At 44.8% G+C, this 17632-nt stretch overlaps 1 protein-coding gene across 1 annotated transcript in view; it reads left to right on the top strand.

The window, feature by feature from the left end:
• The window catches only part of LOC115082034 (cytochrome P450 4B1-like), a gene marked incomplete at its 5' end in the record, with an annotated part of 35536 nt that extends 19848 nt beyond the window's left edge, over nucleotides 1-15688 (top strand). The window contains 5 exon segments of the mRNA XM_029586297.1: nucleotides 6999-7132; nucleotides 10421-10467; nucleotides 10469-10486; nucleotides 14181-14263; nucleotides 15129-15688. Of these exon segments, the coding sequence (XP_029442157.1) occupies nucleotides 6999-7132; nucleotides 10421-10467; nucleotides 10469-10486; nucleotides 14181-14263; nucleotides 15129-15297 (451 nt within the window).
• Between the last annotated feature and the right edge of the window lie 1944 nt (nucleotides 15689-17632).

Raw genomic sequence — 17632 nt, 5'->3', positions numbered from 1 at the left:
CCTCATTTGACAACAATGTTAGTTCTTTGCCCTGCCTGCTACAGAAAGAGGCAGGGGACATAGCAGCACTGGAATAGGCTCTGGTTGATACCCCAGAACTTGAATACAAGGACAAGCAATCTATTCACTGTTGACAAAACTCTAGCATAGTTTCCAGACTTATGGCCAACAGATTGCTATGAGGGGGTCACAGTTGCAAACCGCCTCCATACACTGCCACTGAAACTGCCATATTCTTTTAACGGGAATCATAGTTATACTCATTAAAGTCCTGCCACCCCTCCATGAGGATCACAAGCTGGTGGACTCCTTGTCTGATGAATAACTCTGATTCTGTACCAGATGTACAGCCATAGCCTCAAAATAGTTGACCAGGCCTCACTGCAGGTCTGCACCATGAGGCTCACCCATATGACATTATTCTGTCTTCATTGGCCAAAGCCTCTCATCCACAGGTTCCAGCATTGAAGTACTATTGGCCATAGCCTGCTTGATACAGGCAGATCCCTCAAGAACTTCTTCAATTATCATCTTGGGGGAACTCATGTGTTGTAACATTAGTTCAAAAGGCAGATCATTTCCCTGCTCATTTTCAGTAGGGTCCTCAGTTAGTGCATCAAGTCCTCTCTAGGTGGTTCACTCCTTGCCCCACCGCTTGCTGTGCTCCCCTCAGACCTCACTGGGAGGTGAGTATAGGGTCTGTCCCTACCATCACATGGGCAACAGCACTCACTACAACTGGTCCGGTCCAAGTCAGTCCAATACTGGCATCAGCCTTGAAAAACATTGCCGCTCTGCAATAAATCGGTTGTGGCCTCTGGAAGGTATAGCTCAGCACATTACACTGCTGCCACCATAGTACACAATTAAGCCAGCCTCAGTTGTCCTCTTGGATAAATCAGGCATAATCTTTCACCTCCTTACGCAGCAGATGACGGACCAGCACTAGTGGTGGCTCCACTGTATAGGCCATTCACTGCATCTCCATCCAATGTGGTCCAACCCTCCTCCAGGCCCAATGGCTGGGGGCTATCTCGCACCCGGGATATGAACAAGTTGGCCATCCGCTCCAATGAAGTAAAGGCTGAGTAGTAAATGATAAAGGACTCTCAGTGTCTGCTGTCCAGTGTTCCTTGCTTACACATCATGGCTGGCTGGGTCAACCATGCACTATATCTTCATCTCATGCTAAAAAGTCCTTCTCTACTGCATGGGGAAATCAGTTGCATCTCCGTGGTTGGTGAGTGATGACTCAGGGTTGACTGTCTAGATCATGTGCACCACCATGATCTAGACACCATTTTATCAGAATTTTTCACACAAAAAAATCACTAACACGTCAGATCTTTTCCATAGCAAACTCCACCACAGTCACACATTTAGTTCATTTTCTGGACAAATTCAAGGGCCACCCAATTCCCAGGATGCTATCAATGACCAGGGCCTCTATTTGCTCTTTAACTCCAGTAGATCCTGGGATGCTGGGGTCCACCGGTAGGGAAAGGGTATAACCTCCGAGGCTCTCAGTGTGGGAGTGGGGATACTCAACAGCATCACTCAATGTCACCCACTTCTTAGACTCTGCCAAACTTGTACTCACAGCTGGAGAGTTCAATAGCCTGAGAAGACACCAAGTAATCCAGCAGAGAGCCAGGAGGCGGTATTCAACAAAAATCAACAAAAAGAGTTTACTTGATCTTGAAAAACATTGTCCATGCCAATATTGGAAAAATCATAAACAAAAGCAGAAGGAAAATCACCCCAAGGCGACAATCTCTCTGTCCATGGTACACTTTATCCAGATGTATTCCTTTGGTCTGAATCAGTGTCCAGTACTAAGGACGTGCATTCTTTTAAAATGAAAGGGTCAATGTCAACAACATTGTCTATTTTGTTTCATTTTGTTGGAACCACGAAACAAAAGAAAAAATGCTGAAATTTCATTTTTTTTTAGTTTCGTATTAGTGCGCACTAACCACATCATTAGGGAAAGCAAAAAAAAAAAAACCCCAATGAACCATTCTGAAAATTAAATCCAAACAAAAAATGACATGAAACAAAAACACAAAACCCCCCACTGTACACCCCTATCCAGTACTCCTTCGCCATAGAGAGTAGGAGAATTCTCCTCTTCCATAATCATAGAAAAAAAATAGAACAAACTCTCCTTGCTTCACAACAGATAGAACAACTCCTTCCAAACCAGCAGTCTTGTCCCCACTGTAACAGGTGGCAGGGCAAAGTGGCTGAGACTCTGGTCCCTTCAGCTAGGGGGTGTGGGTGTCATTGTTGAAAATGGTAAAGATCATTGGATACAAAACTCTGCCCCCTGGAAGGGCTGGATATCATAGTGGTTTCAACCTGCGACCCTCCTGAACAGGGTACTGGTCCGAAGAACTCTCAGATTCTTCAATCTTCTCCAGTTGGTGAGCCAGAAGACCTCCAAACTCCTCACACAAGATGGTGTCTCACAGGACAGCTTCTTCCATCCCAAAAAGGGGAAGGTCAAAATAGGGGAGAGGATGCCCAAGATGCAAACGTCTCCAAAAAGGTGTAAAAAAGGGAAATGTTTAGTGTGGGTTGCTAAGCCCCCATCACAGTGGATTTGAATAAGGCCAGAGAGGGAGAATGACGCATCAGCTCAGGAAGTCTGTTCGAAGTGTATGGTGCAGCAAGGTGGAAGGCCCTGAGTCGGGAGTTGGCGTTGGAGGAGTAGGGCATAGGTAGGAACATAGAACTTGCGCCAATGGAGGGGTGAAGCTGTAACTGAAGAAACCCCATTCTGCCCAGTCAAAGGGGAAAACAAGATGGACATTGCGGGTTGCTAGCTAGAACCATGGATAGATGAATCTTTATACCCATATTTTCTAGTCCCCATAATATCCCCCAGCCCTAAAACCACAAGGGCCCAAGGCAGGGAGTACACTGCACCAGGAATACAAGTTTATTCTTTACTCAAGCCATCAGAACATAAGCAAAATAGTCATAAGGACAGTAAATGCAAATAATAAACACTACTTATTGAGACTAGCAGTATACAAAGAGATACCAGAAAAATATCAGTGCGCAATAGTCTACGTAAAACCCTTAACACTATTCCTGATAGCAGTGTCCTGGGAGGCTGACTAGGAACCTCCCCTTATGTGCCTGGCTCAGAAAATGAAATAAAGTTCAATGTGGTACAAATAAGAAGGAATCTCCTTTAGAGTGGTAACAGGTACAGCTAGCTGAAACGTTGGGGTCCAGGTGTTCATTGGCTTGGTTTTATTTGATATGCAGTTTAATTTGTTCAATATCAGTTTATTCCATTTGTTGCTGACCATCTGTGCTGGAGAAGAGGGGAAGAGCTAGATGGCCTTAGGATGAACGGCAACCATTTTGAACCCCCCCCCCCCGAATTATGGGCAGGAGTGACTGGAGGTCACTCCTGCTCATGGAAGACCTACCTGCCCTGTTCCAGCCTTGCCTTCTGTTCCAGCCTTGTCTTCAGTTCCTGTCCTGCTTGACCATGTCAGAAAGTCCTGCCAGATCCCAGAACCTGTGGGTTCAACCCAAGGGGGAGGAAGCTGGCCATGTGGAAGACCTTGTCCTGAAATCCTGTACCACTCCTGTTGGGGAATATCAGGATCCAGCCTGCCTGACCATAACAGCTGCTCTTAACAATAAACTTATCTTTGGCTCAGAATATCTAACTTCAAGGAAGGGAAATCATCTGGCAGCTTAAACATACTTGAAAAATCTCTATGGTTACTTAAGAGAACACACTATGAGATCCAGCCCTAAATGTACATGCATTAATGGGAGGTGCCATTTTGGGGGGAAGGAGGAGGAAGAATCTCAGGAGGGAAGGGGGCTCTCCTGTAGATGAGGGAGGACTGAGGAGCTCTCTGGTCAGAGAAATGAAAAGTGGGGCTTTGAAGAGTTGCCTGTGGGTGTGAGACAGCTTTCTTTGGAAGAGATCTGGGATAGCCACCTCTGGATTTTCTCACAGCTGTGGAAACTTACCTGCCAGTTGGCAATTAGAATATGATACTCCAGGTACATTTCCTATCAGATTACAAACCCTCAGAGCAGTCTGCAGCGCATTGAATTTCATGGTTCTGTTCAACGTTTTCGTTAGCAATATTATGGAAGGGCCATTTGGAAAGGTTTGCCTTTACGTGGATGATAACAAAATCTGCAACTGGGTAGATACCTTAGAGCAGGGCTTCCCAAACCTGTCCTGGGGACCTCACAGCCAGTCGGGTTTTCAGGATATCCACAATGAGATAATTTGCATATACCGAGTCTCCATGGTATGCAGATGTATCTCCTGCATATTCATTGTGTTTATCCTGAAAATTCGACTGGCTGTGGGGTCCCCAGGACAGGTTTGGGAAGCCCTGCCTTAAAAGGTGTGGAAAACATGATGTGGGATCTAGCAAAGCTTGGGGAATGATTTAGAATTTGACAGCCAAGATTTAATGCTAAAAATGAAGGTCTGTGCATTTAGACTGCAAAAAGCCAAGGCAGGGGTATAGAATAGGGGTGACATTTTTCTACGCATACAGTATAGCAAGTACTCGATCTGGGGGTGATCGCATCCGATGATCTTAAGATGGCGAAAGAGGTGGAGAAGGCAACAGCAAAAGCCAGAAGGATGCTTGGTAGCATAGGGAAAGGAACAGCAAGAAGGAAAAAGGAGGTGATATCACCTCTGTGTAAGTCCCTGGTGAGATCCATTTGGAGTCCTGTGCACAGTTCGGAGACCGCACCTTCCAAAGGATAGAAACTGAATACAGCCAGTCCAAAGAGTGGCTTCTGAAACGGTCCATGGTCATCATCATCATGGGGACAGACCTAAAGATCTAAACAGGAGGAGGAGGAGGAGATATGATAAAGCATTTAAACACTTTCAAGAGACAGAGGCACTGGAGGTGAACCTCTTTCCATGGAAAGGAGGCTCTGGAATGTGGAGTCATGGGATGAGGGTGAAAGGGGTAGAATTTGGAGTAATCTAAGGAAATATTTCTGTACAGAAAGGGTGGTAGATGCATGGAAGAGCTTCTGTGGTGGAGACAAGGACAGTATGTGAATTCAAGAAAGCATGGGACAAGCCCAGGAGATCTCTGAGGGTTAGGAAGGGACTTTAAGGATAAGAAGGAGATATGGCTGGGCAGACTGGATGGGCTGTGTGCTCTTTATCTGCTCTCATCTTCTGTTTTTATGATTACATCTTGGTATCTTGTTTGAGCTGGATCATTGATGACCAGGAGGGAAGAGAGCCAGTTACCTAACAATTGCTATCGACAATTTAAATAAGACCTACCCTCCTGGGCTGCGATTGGAGGATGCTGTCAAGCTATTTCATTAGGAAATTGGCTATACGAGCCGGCATTCTTTCTGTAGGCTCCTCCTCTGCACACTGTACAAGGGGTTTTGTTGAAAGATCATGCATGCAGTACTAACACGTGGATGCACCATGTCTGAATGTACCTGCTGCAAGATCTCTGCTGTTGAGCTAATTCTGGAGTAAAGTAGTTTTTTGGGAATATCCTGCAGTGTGCAGTCTGGACATGCATGCGGAGTTCAGAGAGCCATTTCTTCACCAACAGGGCCTTGGAGCTCCAACGCCCTCCCCATGGGAAGAGCCTTCATGAAACTTGTCTCAGGGCTCCTGACTTGAGAAACGTCGGACAGTATCATGCATTGAAATCCTGTTTTGTTTTTCTTTTTTAACTTTAGTTTCAGCTCAGCGCTTTTCGCTGGCAGCTCGTTACATACAGGGACAGTGTCACAAACTAAAGCCTGATTTACTGAGTTTTTCTCATAGACACAGAATGGGAGAAAAGCCTTGGTAAATCAGGCTCTAAATCTGTACCTGAGGTGACGGAGGGAGAAGTGATTTGCCCAAGGTCGCAAGCAGTGGAAGCAGGATTTGAACCCTGGTTCAGAGCGTGATGCTCTGATCACGAGGTGACTCCTCCACTTGAATGCACAGTTACTGTACCTAGGGATGTGCATGGGGAAAAAAGATTGTTACATTTCCTGTTTTATTACCTATTTCTTTTTTTTTTTTCATTCATTGTGTGTCATGCTAAATGGGTGGTGGCTCCGGGAACTTCTGAAATTAATTAATTAATTAATTAATTAATTAAAAAATATTTCTATACCGTCTTTCACAAACAAAGTTTGACCAAAACGGTTTACAAAGTTATATTATAAAAGAAATAAAAAAATAGATAACTAAAATAAAAGTGTTTTAACTAAAAACAGTGAGGACTAAAAAGAAAATAAAATAAAAATAAAATAAAAATAAAAATAAAACAAAAATAACAAACAAAGTAGAGTAATAGAAGGAAAAAAAAATACAATATATATTTGTAAACCCTAATCCTTTAAGAGTAACTATACTATTTTTACAAAAACAAGTAAAAGCCAGAAAAGATAAAGGAAAATATCCTAGAAACTATATCACAAAGTAACCAGAACCATAAACGGTAAATAGCTGGGTTGTTAAGTAAAAGTAGATAGTATATAGCTTATTGGGATTAAGTGTTCAAACCATCAAGGTCTCCAAAAGCTATCTTGAATAAATACGTTTTTACTGCCTTCTTGAATTCTTTATGATTGGTGATTTGCCTTAAAGTGTTGGGAAGTGAGTTCCACAACAGGGGTCCTGCCACCGAAAAGGTTAAAGGGGCGGACAGTAAGCCCCGTGTAAGCAGCCTCCTCCGCACTCCCGAACACCCTCCCCACCCCCACAAGCCCCACTGCAAAGTACATGGTCTTCCATCCCCTTCCCGCCGTCCTGAGATTTGTGAGAATTGTCCAAAAGTTGGGGCTCCCCATTGCACCCCCATACCCACACGCCTGGAACCCTCCTTAACCTACATTGAAGGTCCCCCGGGGAGCATGAGCGAACCCCAATCCCTCCTGCCCCTCTGGTGCTATCACTCAAATAAGCAAGCGCAGATCTGTGCAAGGGAGCTCCTAGCGCTTCTTGTGCTTATTTTCAGGGATGACCTTGGCCGGATGAATTACACCACGATGTGCATCAAGGAGTGTCTGCGCCTGTACCCGCCGGTCCCTGGAGTGTCCCGGCAGCTCACCAAGCCGATCACCTTCTTTGACGGACGCTCCCTCCCGGCAGGTCAGCTTTTCCTCTTTTACTGAGAATCCTCCCCTATGGAACACAGATCTGGATCTCCGTTTCTCTAAATATTTATGAATATACTGTAAGCATGGGAAAACTCGTATGACTGCCTTCTTTCTAATGATGCTGCCCCTGATACTGCCCCCAGCTACTCACGTGGGAGGTCATGGGCCATTAACGCACCCAGGCTCTCGGGTGCTTCCTACACAAAGGGGAAAGGAATAATCTTTCCTGGCTCCTAAGGGTGTTCTGGAGATCCCTCCACCACAGTCTCATTAAAAGAAACACGCGCAGCACCGCTGTACGGTTTGCTCATAGATAGAAACCTCTTTAGTGGTGACGTCGTTAAAAATCAGATAGAGTTTAATGCACAGTTAATGCGGAGAAACAACATTAAACAAATCGCAGTCTCAAGCGATAGCAATTCTGCACACCCCGGCAGAAGGTAATCTTGGCAAGGAATCCTTCCCTAAGGCACTTCTGGATGCAGGTCCCCAGGATCCAGGGCATGGGGGCAGAGGCAGAGGCAGAGGCGCCTTTCTCTGATGTTTTCTCCGCTCAGCGGCTCTGTGGGATCCTCCCTCTGACTCTTGCAGCAATCCTGTCTTGGACCGATGAGAAGCCTGGAATGAAATTCCTTCTTTCTTTAACGTTAGGTCTCCTCTCGGGTTCTTCATCACAGACCTCGGAATCCGTTCCCTCCCAACCTCTGAGAAATTCCTCCCTACTGAATCTTCAGGAAGACTTGGGAATCCCTCGTGGATCCCATCGGAAGGACCCCCCTGAGTCCTGGAGTAGCTCGACCTTAGGCCCCCAGCCACCCTCCTAGGACAGAAATGAGGACAGGCATTGGTGAAACCACCTCCACCAGTGCCTCCCTCCTTGAGAGAGAGAGACCCCACTAAGACCCCTGAACCCTCTACTTCCACTCTACTTTGTCCGCACCCTCGGGGTCTGCTGAGGCTCTGAGGCCTACTGTCAAGGGATGGTTTTGTGACCCCCCCCTCTCCCGCACACATGAGCGATTACATTTGGTGTACAAAAGCCACGGGCAGCCGATGTCGTGCTGTGCTTTCCAAGTTATTCAGCCAGGCCAAAAAAACAAAGCTGATTTATTTTTTTTTTTTTATGAGCACAAAGTTCAGCGTCCTCTGTATATTATGCAATTCCCCCTGCCTCTCAGCACCTCATCATGGACCTTTCCTTTTTACGGCACAGGGCGATCCTAAGCCCAATCACAGCGACAGCTTGTTCTTAAGGTGTACGGTTCCAGGGCCTCAGCCGGCCCTGCTCCACCCTCCTGGCTTCCAGAGGTGGAGTTATTGACTTCAGAGGGGCAGAGGATGGTTATATTTTTTTTTATTGATAAAAGTTTGTGAATCGCTTCCAGGTTTCCCGATAAAATCTTCCAAAGCAATGTGGCTTTTTTTTTTTTTCCCGGCTGGTGGGGGGAGTTGGCAACCTCGGCAGTTTGTCTGATGCACAGCCTGACTGCTGGTTACTGTACCTTTTCACCTACTCAGCTTCACTGATTCTTACTTAATATTTAACTAAGCATGAGGTGATGGTGGCGGGAATTGGACAAAGTCGCCTTTATCGGGTCAAGATAATGTTGGCGCCGTCCTGGATGAGCCGACACATAACGATATCAGATGGAAAATGCAATATAAATCTTAATATGATGAACGTTTTGACGGTAGAAAAGTAGTTATTTCAAAATACCAATCAGCAGCCGGGACTGTGGCCACTAGTTTTTTGTGTTGAAGGGGATTATGGCCAATTTTATTAAGTATTTCTAGCCTTCTTTGTAGTGGACTTATTTGGAAACTGCTGAGAGATGGACGTTGAAGAAGCCTGTGAGCAGAAAAGTTATTAGTGTAAAGTTACTGGGATAACTGCCCGGCGAGTCTGCCAGTGAATGTACCCAGTTAAAAGTTACCCGGATAACTTCAGGACAGATCCTTGTCCTACCACACTTCAGCCAGGTATTGCTGGATATCCGGGCTCACTGGCTAAGGTTTAGTCCCGCCTCTGGAACACCCTTAGCTCCGCCTCGTTTCATCTGGTCAGTTTTGTGCAGATAAGGCTCACTGGCTAAGGTTTAGTCCCGCCTCTGGAACACCCTTAGCTCCGCCTCGTTTCATCTGGTCAGTTTTGTGCAGATAAGGCTCACTGGCTAAGGTTTAGTCCCGCCTCTGGAACACCCTTAGCTCCGCCTCTTTTCATCTGGTCAGTTTTGTGCAGATAAGGCTCACTGGCTAAGGTTTAGTCCCGCCTCTGGAACACCCTTAGCTCCGCCTCGTTTCATCTGGTCAGTTTTGTGCAGATAAGGCTCACTGGCTAAGGTTTAGTCCCGCCTCTGGAACACCCTTAGCTCCACCTCTTTTCATCTGGTCAGTTTTGTGCAGATAAGGCTCACTGGCTAAGGTTTAGTCCTGCCTCTGGAACACCCTTAGCTCCGCCTCTTTTCATCTGGTCAGTTTTGTGCAGATAAGGCTCACTGGCTAAGGTTTAGTCCCGCCTCTGGAACATCCTTAGCTCCGCCTCTTTTCATCTGGTCAGTTTTGTGCAGATAAGGCTCACTGGCTAAGGTTTAGTCCCGCCTCTGGAACACCCTTAGCTCCACCTCCTTTCATCTGGTCAGTTTTGTGCAGATAAGGAGATACCCAGACAAGCTTTAGCCGCTCAATGGAGAAAACATTTTCAAATCTAATTTTTTTTTGTCCGGGTAACTGCAAAATTTACTCGGACAAAGCCTTTCCGTATCAGCTCTGAGTTCCTTATGCCCAAGGGTCATTAGACTTTTACCCTTACATTCTAGCAAGATGTCCATATGAGGAATTTAAGTTCATTAAGAAAATAATTACATCCAACAGGGTGTCTGCTCATTTGATCTATTGTGTGCAGTGGCCGTCGGGCATTTACTGGGCCCCTTCAACACCCCAGATATTTAATGCACAGCTTTGTAAAACCAACATAGTGATGAACATACGCGAGGGATTTTCAAACAGCTTGGGCCTGCAAGGGTATTTTCAAAGAGAAACTCTCTACAGGGTTTCCCTTTGAAAATGTAGGGACCATGGCAGCAGAATCATTGGACGTAAACTCTGGTGAGGCTGTGACATCGGAGGGGGACACCCCTCCACCCTCTGGACATCATTTAGCCTGGTGAAGAGGAGTGGGGAGTCGGAAAGCAAGCGATTAAATAAGATAAGGCAGCTTATTTGCAGTGCAAGCCACGGGGGTCCCTGTTAATGTGTTCTTCTATCCCTCCATTTCTCACAGGATCTGCGATTGTGCTGAGTATTTACTGTATTCACAGAAACCCCGAAAATATGGGAAGATCCGGAGGTACCGCTTTTATTCTGATGTTGCTTTTGGATAACTTTTCATTGGTTCAGAAAGGGGGAGGGAAGGGGGAGGATGTTGTTCCAATCTATTTTATTTATTTAAAATTCTTCTAGTCCGCCAAATTCAAAACAAATCGTTCCAGGTGGATTACAAACTAAAGCATTAATCCATTGAAATGCCCAGCTGACAAAATGAAAGCAATAGCCAAACCAATACAAATCACCCACAAACTCGAAATCCTCATACTACAAAGCCCACCTTATGAAAAAGCAAACTTGAGACATGTGACAGCCCGGATGGCAAAAATGATTGGAAGTGATAGAGTCAAACGCCTGCATGAAGAAAAAACCACTTTAAACCAAACGTTCAGAGATCTGACGTTCCACAGAGTGCAGCCGGCAATCGAAAATGAGGGATTATGGGAGGCTTGCGAGAGCCTTTTCTTAAACTGAGGACAATCAACAGGAGACTCCCTGCAGAATGGAGAGCCAAGAAGGCGCATAATCTAATCGCAAGTCGCTCAAGTAGTTAGGGCCACCGCCTCTGGAGGCTTTATTAACCGGCGTGAGGAGCTCACGTTTTGACAGGCAAGGCAGCCAGGAAGCCAGCACAGCCCTCTAGGCCTAAGTCTAATTTAATCTCTCTCACACGGTAGCCACTTACCCGGCGAGCAGCCGGAAAGCTGTAAATCGGCATTTTGGGAGCCCTAAATGAATAGAACTGCAACACTCGACTGAATCTTGATATTCCGTCTGCACAACAGAACAAAACTCATCAGAATTTAGGATGTACTTAAGGTGCCTTACAGCTCTGAGCTTGCAAAATATTGACTGTAACTTTGCTTTGCTGTCAATGTAATCCCAAGGTCTTGTACTTCAGATAAGAAAGTAATCGCTTGCTTATCAATCTGCTGTTGGCATGAAGCAACTGGGATGGGGTCAGGGTTCACCCAGAGGACTTCAGTTTTCTGCAGAAGGAGGTCTAGGTTATTTTGGCACAACCATTTCCTAATGGCTTGCACATAGATAGTCGGGAAGGCCATAGTAGTAGGCCAACAAGTGTCAACCGATTAAAAAAAAAAAGAAAAAAGTGAATATCATTGGTGTAGATTTTATAAAGGACCCTATGTGAGGTAATGAGCTCCTCCAAAGGGCAGAGATAAATGTTAAAAAGTTTAGCTGACAAGGCAGGTCCTTGAGGAACACCAGAAACGATTGTCTCCAAGAAGAGCCAGAATCTCCAGTCTCAACTTGGGTTTGGCCTGAAAAAAATCAACATCCCCTACACCGATGTAATGAAGTCTCAAATAGTATATTAAGACTCGTGGGATTGAAAGCAGCCAAAATATCCAGTAGAACGAGTATAACTAGCTGAGCCCTTGTTTATCTAACGCACATACAGACCGATACAATAAAGTCGTGCGGGGAAATCAGCGCCCGCTTCCCTCATGCGCGCCCAGTCACTTCTCCTGAGCACGCGATTGCAATATTTAAATGAGGGGTCATGCTAAAAGGAGGCGCTAGGGACAATTGTGCACCCCTAGCGTCTCCTTGACAGCCCAGGAAAGATGTCTGTCAGAGGGTTAGGAAAAAGGACGCTCAATTAACAAGCGTCCATTTTCCTAATGGCTCGTTAATTGTGCGTCTTTTTTTCCTAACCTGACCACCTGCACTTCTTTTTAAAAAATGTTTTTAACCTTTTGGTTCCTCTGATTTAATAACGCCATGATATTATGTCAGAGGATGTACAGAAGAGCAGTATTTTCTGCTTTTCTGTACACTTTTTAGGACCACTCAGAAATTAACGCCTGCTCTGGGCTGGCCTTAATTTCTGAACATATAAATGTGCAGATCGGGCGCAAATTTTTTTTGTGTGTATTTGTGGCAAATATCTAATAGCCTCATCAACGTGCATTTACATGTGATGAGTGTTATTAGTTTCGGGGAGGTTGGACGCGTGTTTTGGATGCGCTAAACCCCTTAAGGTATAAGAGGTTGTGGACATGCATCCAAAATGCGCATCCAACCGCGTGTTGAGCAATGCACTCAGCTGAGCGCACTTTACTGTATCGGCCTGATTTTGAAAAGTCCAAGAATGAGACCAGTAACGTCATATAACTATTGTCTCTGGCAGAATATGCATTGATGGGGATTGGGAATATTATTATCATCCAGTAGTTGAATTAGAGCTCACCTCTCAATAAGGCTTCCTAGAAAAGGGAGGCTCGAGACGAGTCAGTAACTGGGCGGATCAGAAGGCTCCCATGACATTTTATGCCTGGTTTAAAGATTCAAGAACTTCCCCCTCTGAAAGAGAAGAGTTTGGAATAATTGCCAGAAAATCAGCAAAACATGTGCTCCAGACCACGCAGAATCTAAAATGGAAAGGGAATCCGAAGACAAGGTAAAGATCTAAATGATGACAGCATGTCCATAACCTTGGAGGTAGTAATCCATATAAAATTTACAGCAAAGTGGCAGAGAGATGACAGCAGGTACAGAATCTGAAATTACCTCCATCAAATCTGAAAAGGAGGAATGTAGAAGGGCTGTTTTATCAATTACAAAAAACTGTGCAAGGCTCTCTCCATCAAATTCACAAGCTGCCTTAACTAGCACAGATTTATTCAGCAACTCACTTGTAACCCTGAATAACTCATAGGGGATGGTTCAGTGAATTTGGAAGTCTTAAAGTAAAAGAGGACTTTATAGCAGCATCAAAAGCTAGTCAGCAATAATATCTCAATGCAATCTCGTATTGCTCATTAATCCCGGGCTTTCAATGTTTAAGCCAATAGAGACAAGACAAACGTTTCTGTTTGGTAGTAAAATATCATGCAAGTATCATGTGATGCATGACAGAGATTTCTTGGATTTCATGGTTTTAAGTGGAGCAATAAACTTGAGTCTGAGATGGGCATCAATAAGAGTAGTGGTGTTCACAGAATATGGATTATTTTGTGACTGTGACCAATGGAATCTGAATTTAGAAAGATCAATATATGAGCCCTAAATCGCTAGTTATGTAACACTATCTGGAAGGGAGGGAATCTAAGGATATCCGTTATTAGTTTAGACTGAATCATAAGATTCAGCAGAGAGCTTCTGGAGACAGTCACTTAACACCCGGACGTCTGGGACAAATACCAGATCCAGAGTGGATGGGAAATTGATCATTTGTGACAAGCAAGCAAAGACAAGACCATTAAACATACTGCCCCAAACCACCCAAGACCACCTTGGCATGCACGTTAAAGTCATCCAAATTTAAGACTCTCAACTTTCATGTGTAGAGAGACAAGTACAAGGTCAACGCCATCTTGACCAGGAGGATGATCCATTGTGCATAAAGCCCTTACAACCTTTATCAAAATAAAAAGGGAGTCAGAACATGCTAAGGCATTTTTATAAATAAGAATAACCTTTTCATCCCACTTCCCAACTCATGATTGATTAGGATGAATCCAATAGTGAGTAAAAGCGGAAATAATCGCAGCAGCAAATGTAGTGGCAACATTTTCTACCATGGGATTTCCACATGGTGTTTATAAATACAGCATTATTTATTGACGCCCAAGCAAATTCTAACTGAAACAGACCCTCTGGAGCTGAGAGCAGCCCTGCCAGTATAATTACTGGATGGAGAAATGTTTCCCCAAGAGTTTCATAGCAGGTTTGGGTTTTTTTCGTTGCAGGTGTTTGACCCACTGAGGTTTTCGTCGACGAACTCATCCGGTCGTCACTCCCACGCTTTTGTGCCTTTTGCTGCCGGCGCAAGGTACGGTGCACCCCCTGCCCCTCCCCTGCTGGAGAAAACTCCCCCCTCGTGTTATCCTCTGTGGAAGTAGAGCCCCCGCCATCCCTTCCCCTGCTGGATCTGTTCTGCGGTGCTCTACGTCCCGAGCTTTCATTCAGTGGGTGGGGGGATGAGGGGCTGAGGGCGAGGGGGGGGGGGGTGCTTATGTGCCAGTTTACCATCCCAGCACCTATTCCTGCCCCAGTACTCCAGCGGCTGGAAGTGCAATGTTTCAGCAAACTTTGGATTTCCCAGCTGCACATCCAATCCATTTTAAATGCTCCCTGTGGTCCCTAAGACCAGGTGCACGTTTGGTATCTCACAGGATGAAATATTTAGGGCCCTAATTTTCAAAGGGAGATAGGATACAGACCTTCAGATATCTGAAAGGTATTAATGATGCACAAACTTCAAACCTTTTCTGTTGGAAAGGAAACAGTAGAATCGGGGTTCACGAAATGAAACTCCAGGGAGGACGACTCAGAACCAATGTCAGGAAATATTTTTTTCACAGAAAGGTTAGTGGATGCCTGGAATACCCTCCCAGAAGAGGTGGTAAGGACGAAATCGGTAAGGCAAGGGATAGATACTGTGTTAAATACTAGTTGGAAATGAAAAAAAAGGGAGTTTGGAGGGTAATCTGTCCAAAAGGCATGGGGGTAACCTGCACGGAGCGGCAGTTACTACTATGAGCAGCTTGCTGGACAGACTGGATGGACCATTTGGTCCTTATCTGCTGTCTTTACTACTTTACTATGCTTTTATTTCTGATGAAAGAGCATTTGGGAGGAATTGGCTGAAGGGATTGCTGTGTTTGCTTTTAACCCTTTCTCGTCTCGCGTTTCAGGAACTGCATCGGGCAGAACTTCGCCATGAACGAGATGAAAGTGGCCGTCGCTCTGACCCTGCGGCGCTTCCAGCTCTCCCCCGACGAGGCCCGGCCCCCCATCATAATACCTCAGGTTGTCCTACGGTCCAAGAACGGCTTCCACCTGTACCTGAAGAAAATTAACTAAGCTGGTGTCCGGGAGCCAGGGGCAGCTCCCGTTGACTCTCAGTGGGGGCTTCCGGACTCTTTTCCCCGACTTCACACTCTTCCCCGCCATCTTTGGATGCTTGCAACCAGTGCTTCTCCAGAACAGCTCTCTGTTTTCTTCTGGCACTGCGCAGCTCTTGGTGAGTTTGAGCCAAACAGTGCCCAAGCTCCCACGCTATTTTCACGAGACAGTGAGAACAGCGCCGGAGTCCGGGTAGTGCATGGCTCAGATTCGCTGGGGTGGAGAATGCTGCAGAAAACCCAGAGCTGATGGAGATGGGAGGCCAGTGGTGGAGAGCCCTCCGGAAGGAGGTTGGTGTTCCCGGTGAATTTCTTGCGCTCTTTACCGTGCTTGCCCCCTCTGGACTTAAGCCCCCACCCCACCCGATGACATTAGGGATTCCCTAGGTAAAAGACTCGTGGTGACACTGAAGGTGCCACATGTCGGAGTGGCACGTGGCCCCTGTTGCATGTACCTAGGAGCCTGGCCAAGGACCAACTCCTTTGTGCTCTCTTTCATTTGCACCTTGCGTGTGGGCCCTTCTTTGTCTTGATACCTCTTATTTTTTAGCTGCTGATGAGTCTCGTAAGCTCTAGTAATTAGCTGTCTGTAAAATATATCTGGTAAATTTGGGGGCCAGTACAGGTAGACAGAATTATGAGTAAAACCAGCAGTCTTCCTGTTTGTCTTGGCAAAGGAAGATATGGTTACTCGCATCCATGTTTTGCAAATTCTGCTGTCTCTAGACCATCTTTTTTCTCTTTCCTCACCTCTAAACTGTGCCTTGGTGAATGCTCGGTCTATTGTGAATAGATTTTCCCCTTAATCTCGATGTAATTAAAACTTTGGACCTTCACATATTCATTTTCTTACTGAGTCCTGGTTAAAACCAGCTGATATTCCATGTTAACAGCAAGCATGTCCTCCAAATTATATTTATTTTCACTTATCTAGATCAAATAGAAAAGGGGGGTGGAGTAGTGGTTATTTGTAAAAGCTCCCTGAACATTAAAGAGCTTTCTTCATCCTCTGAATCCTCATCTGAATGTTTTTTCTGCAGTTAAACAAAAACATCATATTTAACCGTTTGTCAGTTTATCATCCTCCTCCTGCTTCTTGATCTGCCTGGGATTCTGTTAAAAGCACATATGTACTTGTATTGGGAGATTTTAATATTCATGCGGTTGATTTGTCTAAGCCTATTGAATCTAGATCCTCCTCTTCCATGTCAGGTGTAACCGTAACTCAGTGGGCTCCTAGCTCCAATCATCCTGGATTTAGTTTTTCCCTTAGAAAATGTCTCTTTATTTTATCATAGCATGGACCCACTTCCATTTTCTTAGACAGGTCATCTTGTGGTTATCCTTTCTATATATATATATATATATATATAACACCTCTTGTTCATTACCTTCTAAAGTTAAGGTTCCAGTTAGAAGGACCCAACACCTTACCCTTTCTGAATTGGCTGAAAATATTATTTTTCCAGCTGCTTGTTTTGAATCTCCCATTGGATGATCAAGTTTCTTCTTAGAAAAAGGGACTAAAAGTAGCCTATGATCAGGGAGTCCTCTTAGATGTAATTAAGTTAAGCCTTGACAAAAGAAGAAATGTGCTTGTCATCTTGTTGGATATAAGCTAGGCTCTCAACAACATTGATCATAGTAACATAGTGAATGACAATTTTTGTTGAGTTAGATCTGACATTTTTTTTTTACTAACTTTTGACATCTGAATCAAAAAATGACCCCAGTTTTTCTCTATCACGTCAACTTTTAAGGTACAGGATACCCTCCCTTTGTCCCAAAAATCATACAAAATGTACATACAAAGGAAATAAAAGAAAAAATTACCTGACTATACTGTTTATTTAGAGTTATTTTATTCATACAAAGGCTATATATTGTTACTGTAAGTCAAATTGTGCACAAGTAGTAAAGTTCTGCTACCAAACATACATATTAAGGTAAAAATTTATGCTCATAGCTTTTCCAGCAGTGTTCAATCTGTGGACAATCTCGCTTGATGCTCCAACAATAGTCAGCCATCATATGAACATCCCATCTATCCTGATACCGTGCCTCCATGACCTTCAAATCTTGGTGGAATCGTTCACCTTGCTCATCACTGACTGCACCAAGGTTTTTCAGGAAGGCAGCAAGATGGCTATGCAGAAAATGCACCTTGATGCTCATGTTGCAATGAAGCATTTTGAAGCTCTCCACCTCTCTACCTGGGTAACATCAAGCTAGGTTGAGAGAACATTGCACAAATCTCATCTTTGGGTGAATTTCCTCACTCCTAAGGTCATCAA

Source organism: Rhinatrema bivittatum, unplaced genomic scaffold (assembly GCF_901001135.1).
Source record: "Rhinatrema bivittatum unplaced genomic scaffold, aRhiBiv1.1, whole genome shotgun sequence".
Classification (NCBI taxonomy): domain Eukaryota; kingdom Metazoa; phylum Chordata; class Amphibia; order Gymnophiona; family Rhinatrematidae; genus Rhinatrema; species Rhinatrema bivittatum.
Note: the sequence above shows the minus strand (reverse complement) of the source record. Positions and strands in the feature narration are given on the sequence as shown.